The sequence below is a fragment of the Carcharodon carcharias genome, chromosome 1 (assembly GCF_017639515.1).
Source record: "Carcharodon carcharias isolate sCarCar2 chromosome 1, sCarCar2.pri, whole genome shotgun sequence".
NCBI lineage: Eukaryota > Metazoa > Chordata > Chondrichthyes > Lamniformes > Lamnidae > Carcharodon > Carcharodon carcharias.
The window spans coordinates 83,215,402-83,240,783 of NC_054467.1; the positions used below are offsets into that span (position 1 = coordinate 83,215,402).

At 42.3% G+C, this 25,382-nt stretch overlaps 1 protein-coding gene across 1 annotated transcript in view; it reads left to right on the forward strand.

Annotated features, from left to right (window-relative positions):
• The window catches only part of egf (epidermal growth factor), a 167,071-nt gene that overhangs the window by 42,415 nt on the left and 99,274 nt on the right, over positions 1-25,382 (forward strand). The window contains exons 3-6 of the mRNA XM_041180324.1: positions 2,145-2,344; positions 6,258-6,439; positions 10,581-10,811; positions 14,431-14,633. Coding sequence (XP_041036258.1) covers positions 2,145-2,344; positions 6,258-6,439; positions 10,581-10,811; positions 14,431-14,633 — 816 coding nt within the window. The remainder of the gene's footprint in view (positions 1-2,144; positions 2,345-6,257; positions 6,440-10,580; positions 10,812-14,430; positions 14,634-25,382) is intronic.

Here is a 25,382-nt window from a genome sequence, read left to right on the forward strand (position 1 = left end):
GGTTGTATCTGTAGAGTGAGTTAACTCTGCAAACTGTTCCTGACTACCACTGTTGCAGATCCAGTTTGTGAGAAATCTATGTAGGTCATAATGTAAATTCTACACATTTAAAAACAAATTTTCATGGGTTTCTGAGAAACCATTTAAAAGGCTTAAATATTGAGATTTGATTACATTTTAAATTGTGTTTCTACTGCAACCTGCACATTGTTGCAAAATAGTTTTCACTACACCTTAACAAGGATTGCAGTTGGCGTTATGCAATATAAGTGAGGGAGGCAAAACTACCAGAGAAGAGATGAGGAGAACTTCTTTTAGTCAGCAAGTTATCATGATCTGGAATGCAAAAATTAGCTTTCCACGACTTATATACCTGATATACCTATCCCTCTCTCCCTTCTCAATGTTTTTCCAATCTCATTTATGTCTACACTAATGATTTTTGAGAGCTTGCGATATAATGTGCGTCCATGGGAATAAATGGCATTGATGGCCCTTGAGTGAGTTCACAAGTGTAGTTGAAGGTGTTCAAAGGAAACTGTCCTAATATAAGAGAACAAAGGTGTCAGAAATGGGGCAGCTAAGACACTGCAAATGAGCCAGTGCTAGGCAGGGAGGAGTCAGAAGTGCACAGATATTCATTGCCGGTGCAATACATATGCTAGATCTTGGAAGGAGATCTTTCTGAAAGAAATGGCACAACTCTTGTTACTGCCTCCTGTTATGATTCCCATAGAGACTGATAACTTTAAAAATAAGTTTGAATTCCAGTGGCCAACTTAATGGAATTGCACCATAATATTTTACATTTTAAGACTTTTACAGTAACACACAAACTAAGAGCAACACTGACTAAACATTCTTTCCGTAGACAACTTACACTCTAAACAACAGAAAATATTTAACATTTAGAATGACAGAAAATCTCCCTCTACAGTTACACTTTATTCTATCCCTGAGGCGGACACTTCATTCTCCAGGAACCAGTCCAAAGTAATTCTTAGCTACCTTCTCCTTTCCAGCCAGATAAATTCTACTCTTCAAACTGACTTTCATGCTGTGTGTTAATCTGGAGTCCCCACCCTCTAGCCAAAGCTAGACATATCTTCCAGCTTCATTTAAAGACCCACGACCCTGACTGTGACTTTCTACCCACATATTTGTGTAGTGAACAATAGAAACTTGCTGCCTCTATCTGTCATCTCGCTCTCTCTCTCTCTCTCTCTCGCTCTCTCTCTGTTTCTTGGATTCCTGCAGACTGAACCCTTTCAAACCCATCTCCATTGGCATGGGCCTTATATCCGGGCAGAAATGTGAATTAGCAATCCTTTTGACACCCAACTTCATTCTATATTGAAACTATATAGACAGTTTGAAGTATAAACATTTGCAAAACCTGACATTCCCAACACCTGCCTGTGACTTTGGACACTAACAGACTATCCACCGTCAGCACCGATAAGTTGCTCATTGTTTATAGGCTTGAATATCATGCACCTCTTCCCAGTAAACAACTTGGGCCCCCCTTTAACACTCTTTAACACTCAGGGTTGCTGTCAGCAGAATTCAGAACAGGTCGCATGACTCCCTTCATTTCTCCATTTTACCCTAGGTTTAAGACACAGTCCCAAAACATAACAATCTTCATAAAGCCTTGCATTTTTAACAATCATAAGGCACTGCTTTCCCATTTTTTCCTAAGTAGCTGTCTGGAATGAATCAGTACCTTTGCGATATGAACAGACTGTATGCCTTGTGCTTCTTCTGAGATCTTTGACAGTCATACATTTTTGCTCCTCCTCTGCCAAATGCTAGCCATAATAATTAGGCTCCTGTATATTTGTGATATGGGTTTCAAACATAAAATGATTAGCTTTATAACATGATACACGTATATTCAAAGTACCTGTTATGGCAGTGGTAGCCTAGCTTAATGCCTCTCTTCAGTGTGGTGATTTACAGAAGACACTTACTCCAAACAGCAATTTCAGACAATGTGATAAATGATTAGGAAATTTGTATCAGTCCGTAATCTAAGTATTTCAGCCCAATAACCATTGTTATTGTTAATAGTACTTTCTGGCCTCTGTTTTATCTCTTATCAGATTCAGTCCATCCATTGATATGTTTTTAATTTCTTTAAGCTCCATCACCATACCTCATCTTCAGCCATGGAAATGCAATATTTAGGATTGACATAGAGGGAACTAACCACCAGAGGCTTGTGACCAATGCTGGGATATCAGTCCTCTTGGACTTCCACTACAGAAATGGAAGAATTTACTGGGCTGTTACAGAGAAAGGGCTGATTCAACGGGCCTTTATAAATGGCACTAAAAGAGAGGTAAGTGTACAGCACTGAAAGGTTGGCTCTCAGGCTTTATTCTTGCAAACTCTTGTCATGTTCAGATTGTGATACACACTTCAGATGAAATTTGAGGCCATTCCACTGAATGAAATTAAATTAAAGTTTATAGGTTTGGAATAACGCTTATTGGACCTGTCAAAAATAAATTACAAGTTGGCTGATTTCAAAAGTACTAAATGGAGAAAAGCATGTGTGTTATACTCATGAGTGATATGATTAATTATCTTCAAGGAGGTTTATGCTATATAAAAATACTGAAAAGTAGGCACCAAGACAAATAGATTTCTCAGAAATATAATTTTGAAACTTGAATGTGGCTTTTGATGTAAGTGACTGCCTTCCTTCTACTTTTAGTTTTTCAAAGGACAGCAGATGTGCAGGGAGATGACAGAGTCAAGAGAGCTGGTTATGTACCCACGTGCTGCTGGGTTATGGCTTCTTGATCTGTTTCATTTACATGTTGGAGGACTTAACCTTTGTCATACCCAAGACCCCAGATTTGATGCAAAAGCATTTCAATGAGCAGTTAGCAAAATCCTGCAGGATTTGCCCTGGTTTTGTTCTTTTATTTTCAGTGCGTCAATTTGAGTATGAGCATGAGAAGCTTCATGTTTGTAAGAGCTCTAGCACAGCTTGGCCTGTTATTTTGAACAGTTTTTATTAGATGATTTTTCATACTTCTGAAAATGTTATTATTTGTGAGAATTCTTGTTGAGGGCCTGTCTTTCTCACACTTTAACTTTGTTTTTAAATTGACTTAGAACACAGGATTTCATGATTGAGCTGAAAGGAGCCGAAAGAAGGCATTCCAGAGAGATAACAACCACCAACCTATATTTGCAGACCTTGGCACACCTACCTGCCAATCAATGAGAACAATTGGCTCAGCTTGCTCCAGGGCAGCAGGGAGTATGTTGCAGATCTTTGGTGTTCTGCAGCAAGGCCACATGTAGTTAACTTGCAACCAAAGGGACAGTACTGCGAGAGGTTGGCCCTCAACTGAGACTCGCTCTCAGCTGGCACTGTGATATCAACTAATATGCTTCTCAATAGGGTTGCCAACTATGATTAAATATATTCCTGGAGGTTCATCATATGACTTGCCCTCACACTTCAACCATTACTTGGCCAAAACATCTGTCCTTGTGACATACTGCCTTTCTACGCCAACTGGAAAGCAAAAAGATTCATAACCAAAATGGATGATGCTAAACAGCCTTTCTTCCTCTCATTTTCAATATTTTTATATATGGTAAAGAAAAACATTTAAATAAAATGTCAAAAAAAAGCTTTTTTCATGTTCTGATGATTTTTCTCACCAGCAGAATACAGCAGTGCCCTGGAAACTGATCTTCAATTTCTGGGGACTCCAGGCCAATTCCTGAGGGTTGGCAACATTACTTTTCACACTTGCAAATACCAGTGATTGTGTCATTCAGCATGGCCAACACTTTCTCCTCCTTTACTATTACATACATTGGCTGCCCAATGTAACCACACATTCCCGCATTTCCCACAGTACAGGAGTCACTGCTAATTGTCCAGCCTGAAAATGACACTGTGTGGTGCTTGGAATATATGACTGTCATAGGATTTTCAATTGCAAATTGTACGTTGAATGTGTGGCCTACCAGAGTATGGCTATGTATAAAAGACAACAATGGCCTTGAGACAGCATCGCATAGGCAAGTAGTAAGTGTGGAACAGATTGACAGGCAAACTTTCATGATAAGCAGCCTATGGCCATCGACCTGTTATGTATAGTACTGTAAGGTAGTCTTGCTTGGTGGATTCCTTAATGTTTGTCATCTTCAAATGCATCCTGGGTCCTGCAAGTATTTTTACACAGCTTTGAGGCTGTTGGAAGGAAAATGGAATGTTTTGCTACAGTTGTCAAGGTCATTGGTGAGACCACACCTGGAATACTGTGTACAGTTTTGGTCTTCTTATTTAAGAAAGGATATAAATGCATTAGGAGCAATTCAGAGAAGGTTCACTTGACTGATACCTGGGATGGGAAGGTGGGGGGAGGGGGTGGGGGGGTGGTGGTGGGGTGGGGGGTTATCTTATGAGGCTGGGTCTGTATCTTTTGGAGTTCAGAAGAATGAGAGGTGATCTTATTGAAACATATAAAGTTCCTAAGGGGACTTGACAGGGAGGATGTGGAAAAGATGTTCCCCCTTCTGGAAGAGACAAGAACTAGCCGGCACAATTTAAAACTAAGGGGTTTCCAATTTAAGATGGAGAAGATGAGAATTGTTTTCGCTCAGAGGGGCTTGAATCTTTGGAACTTTCTTCCTCAGCGAGTGGTGAAGGAGGGTCTTTTTTTTAAGGCAGAGGTAGATAGATTCTTGACTAACAAGGGAGTCACAGGGTATTGGGGGTAGAAAGGAATGCTGAGTTGAGGCCATAATCAGATCAGCCATGGATCTTATTAATGGTGGAGTGGGCTCAAGGGCCAAATGGTCTACTCCTGCTCCTAATTTGTATGTTCGTATGAGTGCTACTTCCTGCTAGGCAAGCACCCCGCTGTGTTGTGGAAATGATGCACAGGCAGCCTAACTGGGCAACCCTCTTCACACTTTCCTCATACAGTATCACATCCACTTCATCAGTTATCAAACATGTGGTCAACATTGCTGCTCACACTTCATTTTGTCATTTTGTCTCTCCACTAACTTTGCTTGTTATTGGCTAGCCATTTCCAAATCCTCACTATTTCCCTCCCTAACTACTACCCATTCGCCACTCCCCCAAACCACCCCACCGCCTCTGAGGCGGACAATGATTTTAAAAATTAAAAGTCTTTTAGTCCCCTTAAAAATAAAGTGTCAAACCCTCTTTAAATGTTACCATCAGTCTGAGAAGGTACTGGTTTGCACTATACAACCTGTCCCCTACATCAGCATGCTCCCTGTATCTGGGCTTATGTAAACGTGAAGCATTCCACCTTGTCAGTTAAATTCCATAATCTCTCAAGCTCAGGACTACCTATGTACAAAGTCAGGAGGGGAAAAGGAAGGAATACTGGTGGAAGTCACAAAATAAATTGAAGGGAATTGGAACTGGGCTATAGAAAATGGCAGAAAGAAACAAATAAAAGAACAAAAGAAATTTGTGAGAAACGAAACATAAATTGCATTGTATGTTTTTCTAATGAAGCTACAACCGCAATGTAGAGTTTGATATTCAGCTTTTGGATACATTCATCCTGTATAAGGGTAATTTTAACAGTTAACACTACAGATCAAGAAGTTAGGGTATGTGCTTTTGATTGCCTATTCATTAAAATGAAAGACCTAAATTCCCAGGGAGGCACGTGCTTGTACACGCTCCTGGTAGATAAGGCTCCACATTGGGAACATAAACCTTCTTAGACGTGTGAAAAATCCATTTTAAGAAGACACCGGTTGCAAAATTTTTCTTTGACGAAAGCATGAAATGGATGATGAAAAGGTGGAAAGCGTTGTAAAATGCAATTCCCTATTGTTTGCTTTGTGCTTTCACCAAAGATGAATTTACCTCCACTAACTCTTTCCTGCTCCTATTACAATTGTGAAAATTCAACAATGATTCAGTAATGACTCCTAAAATGCTATTGGAGCACATGCCCCACTGACAGGCACACAGTCAATTGTAGCTTTACATGCAACAATTATTTTGCTGGATAAATTTGCTATAATTTTTTGTAACTCAAGGATTGATATTTGTGCTGAATTAATGTCCAATTCTCTGAAGAAGGAGGTTTACCAAGACAAAGAACAATTGATTAATGAAATATCGGTTGGACTAAATTCCAATAAAGACGCACTCTAATCACTTAATCTGTTTTACTATATTGTTGAAGAAAGCATCAAAGGATAATGAACCTGTCTTCTTTGCATCACAGAGTATACGGGCCGTAGGGAAAGGTCTGTTGGGGTTTGCTGTGGATTGGTTACACAACACCATCATTTGGACCAATCAAAAGAAAGGAACTATTGAAATGTCAAACTTAAATGGAAAGAATTCCAAGATCCTGCTGAAAGAACTGACCTTTCCCACTGTCATAGCAGTCGATCCAGAACAAGGGTAGGACTTTGGTTAATCTTTTCTGTTATCCAGATTTAAAGGCAACCTTTCCAAATGTGCATCATGCAGAAAATCAGTGGAGGTCCTGAAGCAGGTGTCGGCCTTCAGAAAACTGGCTGTGTTAATAGCAAATGTTTCCATTAAGGCTTTGAACCAAAGTCAGCAGATAGGAGAACATGGTTTCAGAACTTCTCTTGGTGAGAATGTGAAGCAGTGATTCAGGAGTAGAGGTTACTTTTACTCATTGAGATCTGTGTGAGACAGTAGAGTTGCATATACTATCTTTTCATGCCTGGGGACTTGAATTTGAAACCAGCCTGGAATGATGGTGTGAAAGCCTCTTTGTTGGCCGGAAGAACCCTAAAGGAAATGTGTTTCAGATGGGCACTGTTTGAGAGCACAAAACACTTACAAGTTGTTGGTGATTGACAATCCAATTCAGAATGGCCACAGAATAGTTAATGTTAGAAATGGAAATGTTATCCAGTAGGTTGTGCATTGCTTGGGCAATGAAGAGGAAGCATTATCTTCCTTTAATCCTATACTGTAGCTGGTCTGGTTTATTGCTTGATGTTGACACTGAGATGGCTGAAGAGAAAAAGTGCTCCATTCCCAACTCTGCCAAACTGGGGTAGAATTTTAACCTGCCATCCAGGCCTAACAATAGCATTGATCTTCAATTGCAAAATCGGTCGAGCGCTTCCCAAAATGGGTGGTTGAACCCCAATGCCAGTTTTATTCTAGGACACTAAATTGAAAATCTACCCTACTTCATCTTGATATCACTTCATTACCGCTAAAATAAAATAACGGAAGGAAAAGAAAGATTCAAAACGATTTGCATGCAAGTTGCAAAAAAGGCTAAAAATGTCTATTTACATAGTTTCTCCTGGCCTCCTGGAATAGCAAGAGATCAGAAGAACCCCATGGAAATTTAGACCAAAAGAGCTTTCCCAAAGATTCTTTAAATAGCAGTTATGATGAAAAGAACATTCAGAGGAATGCCTCCCTCCTATAATGATTTTCACATCTGGGAACTGATTTGTGAAGGAATGTTCCTTTTACGCTACATGGAGATTACATACCAGCTGTGGAGTTACTGGGATTCCACAGTGAAGAGTTGGAACAGGCGTTTTTGTGCTTAACCTCTTCTCAGCTGGCCTGATTTTGACCATTTCTCCTTTTCTCCCGTGGCATAGATGCAGCTTCACAATGAACACAACTTGCTGTAAACTTCCTTTATATTATTTGTACCTGATATCATTTTTCTGTTTATTGTTGTAAATGATCCCATTCAGGTTGTCCTATTATTTTCTGTTTTTTGGGGCTCCACCTATACTCTCAGATAGACTAAATCACCCCTCTCCATTATTCAAAGAAGATCAGGGAATTCTCTGGTGTTTTGGCTAAAATTTATCCTTTAAGTAACACCATTACAATTGATTAAGTGGCCGTTTGTATTACTTTCATTTGTAGACCTTGCTCTGTGCAACCTGTCCTGTTTGCCTAAAAAGAGCACCTTGGCTGTGAAACAATTGTAACATCTTAAGAACAGGAAAGGCACTATATAAATGCAAACTCTTCCATTATTTTACGCTGTTAATGCCTTCTCTTTTGTTAACGTTATTTCTTAAACTTATTTCTATTTCTTCTGATGTCACATTCTTCATTATTTTATGTTGGTAATTTATTTTCCCTTGATTCAACAACACTTCACTTCAGGATAGACAAAATAGAGAACTCGCTATGTGAGGAAACATAGGGCAGAGTTTTACATTCGGCGTGCAGGGGGCAGGCCGGAATGTAAAATGACGCGCGATGACGTTGGACGTGCTTCCCAACATCATCGTGCTGTCTCGCGATATTTCATTTGGCGGGTGTGCGCTGATAATTGAAAGGCCAATTAAGTCCATTAACAAACTAATTAATTTCAAATTTACGCTGCCCATACAACCTTATGGTTGGTGGGCAGGCGAAAAGGCCAAGCGGCCTTTACGTTTTTTAGGAAACCTCATCCACGAGCAGGATGAGGTTTCTTAAAGCTATTACAAATTAAATAAAAACTTTCTTTGAAAAATGAAAACATGTCCCATCTCATGTAACACAGTCACATGAGGAGACATGTTTCATTAAATTTTTACTGTATTTATTTATCTTTTTAACAATCACTTCAATCTCCCTGAGGCAGCTCTGTGCCTCAGGGAGATTGAAGCACTCTTTTGCGTGCATGCAAGAAAATACGCTGGACCTGAGTGTCCCTCCTCCCCCTCCCCGCACAGCGTTACTGCTCGCATCCCATGCTGGGCAGGCCTTAATTGGTTCACCCATGTGAAATCGCGGTACGGAGCTGATTGTGGGTGGTGGTCAGTTTCGCGATCGCCCCTGCCCGCTGCTGCCGAGCCCGCCCGAACAATGAAAAATCCTGGCCATAGGGCGGGATGAGGTTTCCTGAAGGTTTTATAAAATAAAATTTTATTAAATGATATTTTTCAAACAATTCATAAACATGTCCCAGTTCATGTGATATCACATGAGGGGGACATGTCTAAATAATTTTATCCTTTCCTTATTTGAAACTTTAAATCTGAACTTAATCGCCCTGAGGCAGCACAGCTAAAGTGCTACTGACCATGTATCGCACTGGGTGGGCCTTAATTGGCCAGCCAGTGTAAAATAGCGGCGTGTGGCCGATCGCGGGTGGTGGTCGGCTCTGCGTCCGTACCCAACCGTCCTGCCCGACAGGCAGAAGATTCCGCCCGAAGAGAACACACGAACACTTACCTTGCTACTGAGAATGACTTCAGCCTGGATTTTAAAAATGGCAGATGGGGCCTAATTCTGGGATTCCCGACCTCATTCCCAGCAGCCCCCATTTTCACTGGCGTGGGATAAGGGTGTGGATAGTGAGCCAGCACCCTGCATTCCTTGCCTGAGTATCTTCTGGCCTCGATCAATTTTTTTGTAGTCAGGGCAGCTTCTCCGTGGCTCAAGGTTCATGGCACATCAGAGGAGTTCTCAACCATACTCTGGATCCTGGAACCTTTTGAAAGGCATATTCGAAAGGTCTATCCATTCTCCCATGCCCCCTCCTTTCCAACACATGCCCCCAACCACTTCATGAACCATTACGGTCTCCATGCCAACACAATGCCAGCTCATGCCCCCAGCCACTCCCCATGGCCCCTCATACTGTCCATGCCAACTCAATGCCAATTCATGCCCCTTCCATGTTCATTCACCCAGTATTCACTATGTACATAACCAATGTGCCTTATAATAACAATAGCAAGTGTGCAACTGCTGAAAAACAAGAAAGAAAACACCCATTCACAAATCTTCCTTTGAAAAAAACCGCTGTTCCTACAACTGTATAAAACTGTCCATCAGACAAACCATTAATGTATCAATGACAGAGCCTTCAAATACTTTATACCACTTTCATTATTTCTTTCCTGCATCTAGTGACGCATGAGGCAGACAAAGCATGTACTCTTATCTATTTACACAGCTATTTTCTTTTCCTGGAACAGGTCACTAACCGTCACCAAAGGCTATAGCTTGAGGGGTGCCACTCCACATCAAGCATGGCTGACCAGAAGGCTCTCCCACTCTTATTGCCTGCTCTAAATGTATTGGAAGGATTTACAGGTTTATAATCAACCTGTTTAGCCACGTTATGAATGCACCTTCCATGGCATCAAGTCCTGAAGTGGAACTTCAACCCAGAGGTTCTGGCTCAGGGGCAGGAATGCTGCCAGTGTGCCACAAGACCTCTCTATTTACACCTCTTAATCAAGTCCAAATAAACATTGAGACACTGACAAAAGAGATCACAGAAAGAACAGCTTATTATAACCACCTAAAGGTGTCAATCAAGCAAAGTCAACAATTCACTTCCATTGTTAAATCAAAATCCCTTCCTGAACCAATGCTTTTATTGGTCTGGGCTGACAGCCAAGTTTCATTATTGCATCATTCACTGTAGCTTTGTGTACTAAGTAACCCTTGGTGCTCTTTGCCATGCTAATTCATTAACCTATTATGTTACACACCATCCTGCAGCAAACTCTGCATATCATCAAGTCCCAGAGGAAGCAAAATTAATGTGATAATTAATCCAGCTACTTAATCTTATTCCAAGGTACATGTTTTGGGCTTCAGAAGGCTCTGTTCCAAGTATTCATCGTGCAACACTAAAAGCCACTGGAGTTGTCACCATTTCCAAGACCATGAAAAAAGTGAAAACTTTAACGCTGGATCTTATTGACAAGCGACTCTTCTGGGTTGAAAGTGATGCTGAGAATATCTCAAGCAGCTTTGGGTCATGTGATTACAATGGAGATTCAGCTCACATCTTGCAAAAATCAATGCAGTAAGTGGCATGACAAACAAATCACGTTTTTGCACCCATTACTTCACTATTGCTCTCTCTCTCTATATATATACATATATATATTTAGATAGATATACATACCTTTATATATACATCTCTAATCAATTTCAACACCATTTTTACTCTGGCGCACCTGTACTGAACAGGCACAATAATCAAATGAATATTAATTACATGTACTTCACTTAAACATGTTAGCCCAGATATTATATTTTTAAATATGACCATAGACATGAAAATATATTGCCCACTGTTTCAATGGGCAAATTAACCTATTTATTTGAAATGGATAATGTGTCCATTAGACTAGAAATCAATGCATTATATGTTCAGTAACATCCAACAAGCATACTTCTCAGGCTATATAGATGTAAGTTATTTCCTGTGCACTGTTTCTGCAGCAGTTAATTTTCATACACAATAGTAATTTAAGTTATAGAAATTGCAAGGAATGGCTGCTGTGCTGGTATCTGTTTCTACTGTTTTAACAAAAGCTGTATGGAGAGACTGATAATAGTCAAAATTTCCCAAAAATTCAGAAATGGTGACAATTACACTTAGTTTTTTTTTTTACTTTGCTGCTTTATTTTTATATGGGTCAATGTGACTGTGCATGTACAATTCAAATTCCTGAACTCTTTGCTTTGAATCCATATACTCACTATAAAATAACCTCCTGTGTCTGCTGTATGCATCACATCTGTCATCTATATTATAACCATCACATGTGCTTGTCAATTTTTTTCTTCATTGTTCATTAAGTCTTTGTTTTCCTCCTCTTCAATTAATTATTTTCATTACTGATCAGTTGTTTCACGTCAGCCTTTCTCTTAAATTCCAATTCTCTCCAACACATTTCACCAGAAAATAAATTTTACACTTCATAGTCCAGGAAACAAAATTCCCCAAGAGGCAGATGCTATGATAATTCCTCTCTACCCCACAAAGCTGCCCTAATTTGACACCAGCTTGTACTAAATAAACTATTTTAATTCTCTATTTCTCAATTCTATCCCTTTAGAAATGAACTCCATTGCTTTGTTTGCTTTTTTGTGCTCTTTAAAACCTGCATCGCTACTCTTAGTGATTTGTCTATCAGTATCCCCAGATCCCTCTATTCCTCTACTCCATTTACATAGTTATTCTCGAGGGAGTATGTGGCCTCCATTCTGCCTATCAAAATGTACCACCTCACCATTGTTTATATTGAAATTCATTTGCTAATTGTATGCCCATGTTGTAAGTTTATCTCCTTGTATTTAGTTGCGATCCTCCTTTCTATTAACTATACCCCCAATTTGGTATTCTCCAGAAATTTTGAAACTACACTTCCGATTCCCAAGCCAAGATCATTTATGTAAATGGTGAACAACAGTGGTTCCAGAATCAACCCTTCAAGCATACCACTTCTCACCATTTGGCAATCTGAGTAATTGCCTTCAACCCCTACTCTCTATTTCCTATTTTTGTGTTTTGTAGCCAGATTGCTACCAATGCTGCTACTTACCTTGTGGCTCCACATGACCTTCATCATGAATATTGTATCTTATTGAAAATTCAGATATATTGGGCTGAAATCTTCCAACCCCTGAGGGCGGTGAGGGTGGAAGGAGCCAGGTTTGGATATCTCCCCGATGCATTCCCTCCACCAGGGAACTTTCCTGGCTGAACCAGGTCCAGTAGGGAAGTTTCCATATGGAGCTGCCAGCCTCGATTGTGTTTATTTCTTCACTGCCATGCAGCCCAGCCCAACTTACCAATTTTGTTTTGATCAAACAAATTGACCAAAATGTAGCACGTGTCATCATTGACTAGTTGCTGTTGACAAATGCCTGCTTGAGTTTCTTCAGAGAGATAAAGCCACCATGATCTGCATCCATGTTGAGGCACGCTCATGGTCTCCAACCTGCCTCTGTAGTGCCCACTCCTCCCAGTACAGCTGCTGAGATTCCAAAGATGCAGGCCCTCTGGGCCAGCAGCAGCAGGAGCCCATCCACTGTCCTTAATAGAAAGCAAATGCAGAGGCAGAGGCAGCCAATTTAGGAGTAAAGAGACAACAAATGATTAAGTGAATAATTAGAAATGAATTGGTGTTACAGTGCCCCATTAAGGGATCATCCACTTAATTTGTTAATTTGTTGATTGGTTTGATCTGATATACTCAAAAGAGTATAAAGAGGAAACAGGCAGTGATCTGGGAATGGAATTTTATGTCACATGGAATAAACCTCCATTTGGGACAAGTCAAGACTTAGGGCAGGAGCTTCCCGTCGGCAACTGGGGGGGTGGGGGTGGGGTGGGGGTGGGGTGGGGCCCATTGGCTGACGCGTAAAATGACACGCGGTGACTTCAGGCAGAATTCCCGACATCATCACGTCCCATTTATATTTTCAGGTGGGTGGGGGCTAAGCAAAATCAGCTGCGGGCCCGCCGACCTGTCAATAGCCAATTGAGGCCATTAACAGAGTCATTTAAGTAATTAGTGGACCTGCCCATCCAACCTTAACGTTGACGGGCAGACTGGGAGCCCTGGCGGGCTTTAGAGAAAAGATGAAACCTCATCCAAGGGCAGGCTGAGGTTTCATGTAGGTTTTAAAAAATGTAATTAAAGCTTTAGAAAGGTTATGGACATGTCCCAACTCAGTGTCACATGAGGGGGCATGTCAGGGACTTTTATTTTCTTGTAATTATTTTTACAGTGGAGACGATCTCCCTGAGGCAGCACTTAGCCTCAGGGAGATGATTGCGCTCTTTCGATAGCATGTGCGAAAGAGTGTACTCTCGGGTTTAGGGAATTACCCCCCGCCCGCACAGGGAGCGCATGGTGCTTCCGTACAGATGTCACGCTGGGCGGGCCTTAATTTGTCCGCCCACGTAAAATGGTGGTGCACCCCCAATTGGGGGCGCCAATTGGAGGCGTGCCTCTGCACGCCCGCACTTCAACTTGCCCCCCGCGGGGAGAGAATCCTGCCCTTCGTTTCTTTCTTTGTTACCAACCAGTCATTGGAGTTTAACACCAAAACTTGCTGTCTACCATTTCTATTACTTCTGCCAAGCATACTATAAGGTTGGTCAAGCTGGGATCAAAAGCAAATGTACTGTGGATGCTGAAAATATGAACAGGAAATGCTGGAAATACCCAGGAGGACTGTCAGCATCTGTGGAGAGAGACCCACAATTCACATTTCAGGTCAGTGTAAGGAAAGGTCATCAATCAGCAATATTAACTCTGCTCCCCCCCTCCCACCCACAGGTTTTCCCTTCTGGAATCTGTGCTGATATTACGTTTTCCGTTGTTTTTCTATAACACATTTGAGTTAGAATCCCATTATCTTTCCTTTTACCAACATTAAGCTAAGTTGTCTATAGGTCCCTGAACTCATTCTCTCTCCCTTTTTAAATATAGGAATCACAGTGGCTAATCATTTTTTAAAGTACAGAATTTTGTTTTTTGTGCTAAAATGCATTTCATGAGGGAGGAGATATAGTCACTTAATCTAATTTGTAAGAAGAAATTGGCACCTTGTGACAATCAAGAAGAAAAACAAAACACAATATTTATCTTCATGATTTGTTATGTCTCCTTCTACCTGAACAGTCACCAGCCACTTGGAGTGTCTCTCTTTGCGGAGCACATGTACTACTCAGATTGGAAAACTGGCACCATTCGTCGAGCAAACAAGTACACCGGGAAAGATATTGTTACCATCAGCCCTAAACAGTCCTTTCTGCCTCCAGCTGACATCAAAGTAGTGCATCCATTCCGCCAACCAGCAGCTGAATCAGGCTTACAATCATCAGGTACAGACCTTTGACCAACATTTTACTGTGATGGTTTTATTGAAGCTTTTATCTGTTTAGAATATTCTGTAGCCTTTCAATACTCAGTTATAAGTCGTAATTTGTGAGTCACTATCTGAGCAATGTGCAAATTGACACAGGTTAGCATTTTGCATGTGTGACTGAAAGATTGCTGCAGGAGGCAAGGCTGTCAACTTGTCGGGCACAGGCACCGTTACTGGAGAAAGAGGAAGCTGTTCCGTTGGGAAAGACATTGGGTTGGGACCGTGTAGTGATTGTAGGAAAAACCTTTCCTGCTGCCTTTAGGAGTCACATGATTGTATAGATGAATGAGCCCTAAGCGCGGGTAATCTTAAGGGCGGAGCTTTTTTAGTTGTGGACCTTGTTCAAGCACGTAGCTTCTAAATGAGCTCTGTAATAAAGTTATTTTTTTTAATTCATTCATGGGATTTGGGCTTCGCTGGCTGGGCCGGCATTTATTGCCCATCCCTAGTTGCCCTTGAGAAGGTGGTGGTGAGCTGCCTTCTTGCTTCTGTTCCAAGTAAAAAACCTGTCTGGTACATCAAGTTTATTATAATTGGCAATGAGGATAAATAGCTCCGACACTGCACCTCGCCCTCGTGAATGTGAGTATACTCACCAGTCACGCCGCTCTTCAGCAGAATAAACCCTAATGACTCGTCCATGGAAGACTGGAGCCAACAAATAGAGCAGCTAGGTTTTTATTTCATGGCGTATGAAATAAAAATGGAGGAGAAGCAGAAAGCAATTCTTTTAAGTGTCTGTGGAAGCAAGATATATAACCTCATTTGTAGTTTGAGGGCCCCAAAAGCGCCCAATTCCAAAATTTTTTAACGAGTTGGTAGACCTCGTGAAGACGATTTTTCAGCCAAAGCCATCGGTAATTATGCAGAGATTTAAGTTCAGCTTCAGAGTAAGGGCCCCGGGAGAGTCTGTCACTACTTACATAGTGAAGTTTGATTGAGTGCTACAACTCCAGGAATACACTCAATGACATATTGCAGGATCGTTTGGTTTGTGGTGTTCACGATGATGCTGTTCACCGCTGTTTACTTGCAGAAGTTCATATTGATTTGAAGCACACCATGGAAATAAGGTTAGCAATGGAGTGCTGAGGGGGACTCTCAGGCCTTACAGAGTGTGCAACATTGATGCCATTTTTCATTTGGGGTGGGAACCTACAGCTGAGAGTGGCACGAAAACTAGAGAAAGCAGGGAAGGGGGACACAGTCCCTGCTGCTCAAAGTGAAAAGGCATAGTGGAGGCATCTCATCAGCGATTCAGAAATTAATCTGTTACCTATGTGGGGGCAACCATGTGCTGGAAACCTGCAGATTTAAGGAGGCAGAATGCCATCACTGCCACAAAAAAGGGAGCTTAAGGTGAATGAACCCTTAGGAGGAAGTGACCATAATATGATGGAATTTACCCTGCAATTTGAGAGGAAAAAGCTGGAATCAGATGTAACGGTATTACAGTTGAATAAAGGCAACTACAGAGGCATGAGGGAGGAGCTGGCCAGAATTGACTGGGAGATGAGCCTAGCAGGAAAGATAGTGGAACAGCAATGGCAGGAGTTTCTGGGAGTAACTTAGGAGACACAGCAAAAATTCATCCCTAGGAAGAAGAAGCATACTAAAGGGAGGACGAGGCAACCATGGCTGACAAGGGAAGTCAGGGACAGCATAAAAGCTAAAGAGAAAGCATACAATGCGGCGAAGAGCAGTGGGAAACCAGGGGTTTGGGAAGCCTACAAAGACCAACAGAGGACAACTAAAAAAGAAATAAGGAGGGAGAAGATTAAACATGAGGGTAAACTAGCCAGTAATATGAACGAAGATTGCAAAAGTTTTTTTAGACATATAAAGGGTAAGAGAGAGGCAAAAGTGAACATTGGGCCGCTGGAAAATGACACTGGAGAAGTAGTAGTGGGGAACAAAGAAATGGTGGAGGAAGTGAATAGGTACTTTGCGTCAGTCTTCACAATGGAAGACATGAAAAGTTCAAGAGAGTCGGGGGGCAGAGGCGAGCATGGTGGCCATTAACAAGGAGAAGGTGCTAGGAAAACTGAAAAGTCTGAAGGTGAATAAATCACCTGGACCAGATGGATTACACCCTAGAGTTCTGAAGGAGATATCTGAAGCGATAGTGGAGGCATTAGTGGTGATCTTTCGGGAATCACTGGAGTCAGAGAGGGTCCCAGAGGACTGGAAAATCACTAATGTAACCCCCCTGTTTAAGAAGGGAGTGAGGCAAAAGACGGGAAATTACAGGCCGATTAGCCTGACCTCAGTCGTTGGTAAAATTTTAGAGTCCATTATTAAGGATGAGATTTCAGAATACTTGGAAGTCCATGGTAAAATAGGGCAAAGCCAGCATGGTTTCATCAAGGGGAGGTCATGCCTGACAAATCTGTTAGAATTCTTTGAGGAGGTAATGACTAGGTTAGACAAAGGAGAACCAATGGATGTTATCTACTTGGACTTCCAGAAGGTGTTTCACAAGGTGCCGTACAGGAGGCTGCTCAGTAAGATAAGAACCCATGGTGTTAGAGGCAAGGTACTATCATGGATAGAAGATTGGCTGTCTGGCAAGAGGCAGAGAGTGGGGATAAGGGGGTCCTTCTCAGGATGGCAGCCGGTGACTAGTGGAGTTCCGTAGGGGTCAGTGTTGGGACCACAACTTTTCACTTTATAAATTAATGATCTAGATGAAGAAACTGAGGGCATCCTGGCTAAGTTTGCAGATGATACAAAGATAGGTGGAGGACAGGTAGTATTGAGGAGGCGAGGAGGCTGCAGAAGGACTTGGACAGGTTAAGAGAATGGGCAAAGAAGTGGCAGATGGAATACAACGTGGGGAAGTGTGAGGTCATGCACTTTGGTAGGAAGAATAGAGGCATAGACTATTTTCTAAATGGGGAGAGAATTCAGAAATCTGGAGTGCAAAGGGACTTGGGAGTCCTAGTCCAGGATTCTCTTAAGGTTAACTTACAGGTTGAGTCGGTAGTTAGGAAGGCAAATGCAATATTGGCATTTATTTCGAGAGGGGCGATGGTTGGATTCTCCCTTGTTGGAGATGATCATTGCTTGATACTTGTGTGGCGCGAATGGTATTTACCACTTGTCAGCCCATGCCTGGATATCAGGTCATGCTGCATTTGGACATGGACTGCTTTAGAATCTGAGGAATCATGAATGGTGCTGAACATTCTGCAATCATCAGCGAACATCCCCACTACTGACCTTATGATGGAAAGAAGGTCATTGATGAAGCAGCTGAAGATGTTTGGGCCGAATTACCTAATCTTGAACAGCCAATGTCTAAGGATGTCCCTGATGCTGCAGTTCCTGATCATGTTGATCCAGTGGGAGAATCTCAAGTTGTAGAGTTACGCTGCTCTAACTGAATTAGAAAACCATCACAGAGACTTAATCTTTAATCACATGACCTGTGTATATATGTATATGATGTTGTGGATTAAAATGTTCTTTGTAAAGAGGAAATGTAAAAAAAAACTAAAGGGGGAGGAAAGGTAGTGATTGTAGGTATAACCTTTCCTATAGCCTTTAGGGGGTCACATGATTGTACTGACGAATAAACCCTAAGCGCGAGTAGTCCTAGGGGAAGAGCTTTTCTATTCGTCGACCTGGTTCAAACTTGTAGCTTCTAAATGACCTCTCTAACAAAGTTATCTGTTTCAAGTGAGAAACCTGTCTGGCACATTGAGTTTATTAAAGACGAGTGTCCTGGATAATCAGGTAACTGGGACAGTAGATAGGGCTTTAAACAAATGAGATGGAGGGAGGGTTCAGGTAAGGATGCATTTATAAGTCTAAAGAGAAAAGACAAGCCTATGCCTCAGAGTGGTCTGGGTAAAATCGAGCAGATTTTGTCAGGCGGGGACAGAGTTTAACAATAATAATAGGACATTAGCAATTAAGGCCACATCAGAAAAATAGTAAAAAGTTAAAATTAATGGCACAAATGGAGGTAAATTTGCCTAATCGAGTAGTCATTACTGAGATATTGAAGGTTGGGGAGGCAATTTTTACAAGCAAGGGGAGGCAGGTTTTGGGTGTTAATTTTCCAAAAAATGACATGGGGTCAGGATTCCAACCTCATTCACCCACTTCCAGGTTTCACCCGGGCAGTGTCGGAGGTGGGCAGGCAGCTGTGAGGTAAGGCATTTTAATATACTAGTAGGCAATTAAGTAGTGTTTTAACTGTTTTAACCAAGCATTCTGGATTTAAAAGTCACTGGACCTATTTCCAAAGTTTTCAGCAGCTTGCCAGGGTCACCAAAGCTTGTACACTGTGGGGAATTCTTCTTCAGTGAAACTGACAGACTGAGAAGCCTTTGGAAAGTGAAACCAAAGAACTCCAGCATGACCAGGTAAAAGACTGTTGCTTACAGCACTCCTTCTCAGAGAGGGCATTCACTGCTTTACAGGTGATTGCCAACTTCTTGGACATCACCTCACTTGCATTGGATGTCATTAACCTTCAGCTGTAGCTCCTTTTGCCAGCCTTCACCATGGTATGCAGCTCTACCTTGCATCTCTAATGAAGAGCAAGAGGAACAACACCAGCACCAGTCTTCCCATCAGCCACATGCTGCGTCACAGGCCAGAGGGAATGGACACAGAGATCTAGCTCCAAGGAGGAGAGATCCCCAACACAAGTTCTACAGACAGAGAATCACCTCTCACGTTATGTGTGAGCATGTGGCTCAGCAGGTTTAAACATTCATGACAGCTTATTGTTGACATTTGTAGTCTCCTGGACCAAGAGCTCTTTCCCATTGGAGCAGGTGGGCATTGCTAGTGCCCATTAAGCTGCCTCCCCCACACACCCCAGGTGTCTGCCTTTCTCCGAGGCTACTCTTCTTCTTCTTCTTCAATCAGAAAGTGCAGAGCTCTGAATGTTAGAAATGGCCTGTATAATTGGAGGGAAGGACAACATTTGTGGATGGTGGCTGCGAGACATGGGGAGGTGCAATAGGATGAGGGTGAGTGTAACTGTTGGCTGCTCAGATGGGGGTGTGAGGAGGTGCTTGGAGAGAGTAATGAGTGGAGCTGCAAGGTGAGTTGTTCTGAAGATTGCTGTGGCGGAGAATGACTGTCTGTCCTCTCTGAAAGGCCAAGTGACCCGGAAATGGGATGCTAATGCCTTGGGCTCAGTGAAAGAGCCTTGGCAAAGACTGCTAGAGATTTCAAAGGGTTCCCACCCCTTTAATGATCCTGCCATTTTGGCTTGGACTAAAGTGCTTAAAATTCCACCTTTGTTTACTAAGTAACCAAGGTTGGGAACAAAATATTCCAGGTTTTTTTCTTTTAGAAATTATAAAATATAAAAGGAGGTGGAGTAGTTCTGCTAATAATAGATGTGACAGAAGCAGCGGTGAGAAAGAATCTTAGCCCAGAAATTAGAATGGAGAAGCTAAGAAATAACAAAAAACAGAAAATGTTGGTGAGAGTAATTTCTAGGCCTCCTAACAATAGTTATAATGTTGGACAGAACATTAATCAGGAAATTAGAGGAGTATGTAACAAGCATAATGCAATATTCCTGGGAAAACTATTTTTTATTGAGACTGGGCAAACCAAATTGGCAAAAGCAGCTTGGAGGATGGCTTCATGAAATGTATTTGGGACAGTTTTCTAGAACAATATGTCATGGAACCAACTAAGGAATGGGCTATTTTAGATCTTGTATTGTGTAATGAGGTAGCATTAATTAGTGATCTCAGAGAAAGGATCTTCTGGGAAAGAATGAACACAATATGAAAGAATTTCATGTTGTGTTTGAGAGGGATACGGTTGAGGGAGGCCCTCTTAAATGGCTTAGTAAGTCACACAGTTCAAGGGCAATTGGGGAAGGGCAACAAGTGCTGGCCTTGCCAGCGACAGCCACATCCCATCAAAGAATAAAAAATATAGGGAACCCATGGTCTAATAAGAATGAATAACATTAAATTTAATATTAGTAATAATTAATTAATATTTAATATAACATTTAATATTAGTAAAGAAAAAGTAGCAGAGAAATTAATGGAACTAAGTACAGACAAATCCCTTGGACTTGATGACCTACATCAGAGGTGGTTGTAGTGATAGCTGATGCATTAGGTTTGATCTTTCGGATCTCCCTAGATTTTAGAATGGTCCCTGTGGATTGGAATTTAGCAAATGTAACCCTGCTATTCAAGGAAAGAGGGGAAAAAAACAGAACTACAGGCCACTTAGCCTGACTTCAGTTGTCAGGAAAATACTACTATCTGTTATTCGGGATTCAATAACAAAGCACTTGGAAAATTAAAATGTGATTAGGCAGAGTCAACATGGTTTTATGAAAGGGAAATTATGTTTGACAAATCCAGTAGAATTTTTTGAGGGTGTAAATAGCAGGATGGCTATTGGAGAACTAGTGGATGAAGTCGTTCAGTAAGGTGGCAAAGAACATGTTGTACAAGTTTAGGGTTTATGGGATTGGGGTACTATATTAGCATGGAATAAGGATTGGTTAAAGGACAGAAAAAAGAGAGGGTCAGTTTTGGGATATGGCAGGTTGTAAATAATGGGGTGCCACAAAGATCAATGCTTGAGTCTTAGCTACTTTCAATCTATATTAAATGACTTAGATGAGGGGTCTGGGTCCAACATATTCAAATTTGCTGATGATGCAAAGCTAGGTGAGAAAGTAAACTGAGAGAAGGATGTGGAGAGGCTGCAAATGAATATAGTCCAGTTAACTGATTGGGTTAGAAGATGACAGATGAAGTATACTTTGGGAAATTATTCACCTTGGTAGGAAGAGTGGAAAAGCAGGATTTTTATTTTTAAAAAGATGAAGGGAGAATAAATGTTGGCATTCAGAGGGATTTGGGTGTCATTGTGCACAAATTACAGGAAGTTAACATACAGATAGAACAAGCAATTAAGAAGGCAAATGGTTTGGCAGTCTTTATTGCAAAGGTGCTAGAAGAGTAGGGAAGTATTGTTGCATTATATAGCGCTTTACTGTGACCACACCTGGAGGATAGTGTACAATATTGGTCTCCTTACCTAAGGAAAAAAAATGCTTGCCTTGGAGAGGATGCTATTAACATTCAATGAATTCATTCTGGAATGACCGTGTTGTACTATGAGGAGAGATTGAATAGAATGGACCTATGGTCTCCAGAGTTTAGAAGAATGAGGGGCAATCTCATAGAAACATATAGAATTCTTAGATGGCTTAACAGGGTAGATGCTCAGAGGGTGTTTCCCCCAGCTGGAGAGTCTGGAAGTAGGGGCCATGGTCTCAGGCTAACGAGTCGGTCATTTAGGACTACAACATGGACTCGTTCTGCCCTGAAAAGGTTGTGAATCTTTAGATTTGTCTATCCCAGGGCTGTAGATGCTCAGTTTCTGAGTATATTTAAGGCTGAAATTAATAGTTTCTTGGGCACTAAGGGAATATAGGTATATGGGAATAGGGCAAAAAAGTGAAGTTCTTGTAAAAGTTCAAACCATGATCTTAATGAATAGTGGAGCAAGCTCGAGGGTCTGTATGGCCATTTCCTGACTGTTTCTAATGTTATGTTCTTATTATGTTATAAATCAGCTACATTGAATTTTTAAAACTTTATACATAGATTTATAAAATGGTGTTGAAATAATATTTAGTCTGGGCACCTAAAGCCTAGAGTTCTAATTGTGTGAAAATAAATTGACTGTGGTTTGATACTTATCATTCAAAGTTGTATTTGAATTTTATAATGTATTAGCTACACATGAAACAGCAAGTTATAATGAGCCATGGCACAATGACCACCCAGCTCAGTCAGAAAGTTTCACCAAAGTTTAACCAGCATGAGAATTTGTATTTCAGCCTTCATCTCCCTGGCTGTGATTAATGTTTTGCCAACTGATTCTAAAGTCCTTCTGCTTCTACTCAAAGTCTGTCCCTCAGCTCAAATTAATATCCTACTCCAGCCACCACCCCCCCACCACAATGTTCTAATTAATGTTCTGCCCCCAGGTCCTAATTACAGACACACCTACAGCATTAATTAAAGTCCTGCTCCTTGACCCTAATTAAATTCCTACCCGGTTAAAAGGGAAAGATGAAAGTGAGAGAGGAAGAGGGGTGAGAGGGAGCTCAGAAAGGGAGGGATGAAGTGAAGGAGAGATGGGGAAGTGAGAGATGGGATTGGGGGGTGGGCATGGAGGAAGAGAGAGAGGTGGCAGAGAGAGAGGGGGAGAGAAACATGGAGAGAGAGACAGAGGAGAGAGAGAGAGGTGCGGGGAAAGAGAGAATAATAGAAGAAAGCAAAACTGAAATGGAAATAAAGGAGAGAGAAATCAAGGAGGAGAGAGAAAGTAAAGGCAGAAGAGAAATATTAAATAAAGGAGAAGAGGCCACAGGAATGAAGAAAGGAAGAGAGGGAATGAAGTATGAGTGAAGTAGGAGAGCGAGAAGTGGAAAAGGAAAGCATAAAACAGTGAACAAAGAGAAAGTCAACAATGCAGAAGTGAAGGAGCAGAGAGAAAGGCAGTTGACTTCGCACTTCCATTATGCTCAGTTGGAAGACGTAAGAGGGCAGGAGTTTTCTGGGCTTCAGTGAATAAACACTTGACTTGAGAACCAGGGCAGAATCTAATGCAGGTGACAAGGGGTCAAGAATCTCGGGGTGGAATTACCATCCACCAACAGCAACTGGTCAGTCTGAGGCTGGGAACTCTTCTGTAGTTAACAGTATCACTGGGGAGGCAGTGGATGCTGCCAGTACCACACCCACCTGAGGCCTTGGATTGAGGAGGGACCTAGGCCACAGGTGAGTGATGGCAGGAAGGAGGGGTTGTGGGGATGGAATTGGCAGCAAGCCAGATGGTGGCTTTCAACAGTGCCTCACTGAGTGCCTGTGAATGAGGGTCATCCCCCCAAACTGCCCATTTGCTTGTAATGTTCATCGCGGGGTGAGGCCCCATCCACATTGGGTTAATGTTAGCAACGACAGGATGAGGACCTTACGTGGGCATTAATTGCCCATTTGAGAGCCTCAATTGTTGGCAGGGCATTTCCTGCTTTGGTTTTAATCGTGGTTGGGTGGGAAGGTGGCAGAGTCCCCACATGATTAAATACCCCCCCCCCCCCACACCCCCCCAACCAAACTCACCCTGTGGGACGATATTAAATCCCACCTGCTGAGTCAGATAATTGGTCCAAATTAAAAAAGAGTGAAAGTTAGCTTAAGTAAAACTCGAGCGAGGCATGTGAATGGGAAATTATATGAAAGGCCCTTGGATCCAAACTGACACAGAGGCAAATGGGGATGGGAAAGATAAGGTTGTTCTGGTCCAAAGTGCAGAAACATTAAAGGGTGGAAACTTCGGTGCCCTCTGGTATCAGATGTGCTTGGCAGCATGAATGGACAATGTGGCAAGAAGGCGATAAATTGGCTTCATAACGCCGTGAAACTAGTTTGCGATCGTCCACTCAGCCCATTGATGATGAGCCGTGTTTCCCACCATTGGGCATCGGGAACCTCATTGTACTACATCTGCATATCATTATAAGGCCAGCCTGCCAGAATCATCCCCCCGCCCCCACCCCTCGCTGGATCATCCACTCACATCTGTGTGATAAGGCGTGCACTTGGTGGGCTGCACTTTGTCTGTGATGACCTTGACAGATGTTCTTTGGAGGGCTGAGACCTGGAGGGCCATGGCCTGCTTTCGGAGCCCTGTTGTGTGGCAGTGGCACCCTCCTCAGCCTGTGGAGCTGGAGCTGCTGAGGTTACAGGAAGAGGGGATTTGAATGGGTTAGCCTCTCCCTGAGTCACCTGAGTGGATGGCCCCAGGTTTGCACCTGCTGATCCTCCTCCCTATGTGTGCCTGGGGGTACCAGGTTGACTCCTTGAGGAGCAGGAGGTAACAGGAGTGAGATTGAGCTGCCCCGCACCCCTCTCGCGTACACACTGTTGGAGACCAGCTATGGCATCAGCGATGGAGTTCAGCCCACGTAGCAGTGCAGGACTGACATCCTGGACCAAGATCTCCATGGCAGCTGCCATCCTACCAGTGTTGACCTCGATGCATTGGCATGCTGGTGCTATCATCTCAGAGTGAAGGTGGACGGACTCCTCCATCGTGCTTTCCAATCTGAGGAGTGTAGCGGACATCCCTTCCTGATGTTCCCTAGCTTGCCTTTGCAGCTCCAGCAACTGTGACATGACTGAGTCCAGAGGCTTATCATCTGACTTGGAATCAGCAAATTCCTGGCCTCCAGCACTCCTCTGGGAAGTCTCTGCCGCTGCTTGCTGTGTATCAGACAGTGCAATGTGCTCACCAGATTGTGATCCCAAGGCCTAGCTAAAGCTCGACCTTACCAAGGTGTGTGTCTCTGCACTGGTGGAGGGTATGGGTAAGCGCTGTGATTGGACTTCAAGGAGGGTGTCTTCTGATTCCTCTTCAGAGGGTTCTTCAGATCTTGATTGGAGGCCCTGGATCATGAACTCTATTAGCTGTTTACCAGATGTGCCTGCGAAAGCAAGGAGAGATAATTAATGCATGGCAGTGGCCTGTGAAACAGGGCACATCATTCACAGCATGGTTGTCTGATGAATGTTGCACTGCTGGATCCTCACTTGGTAGAGAAGCGCCGACCTCACTATCACCACAGGAATGGTCCAGATCCTCGCCCACCAGCTGGATGGCTCTGCTTTCAAAGTCTATGATGACC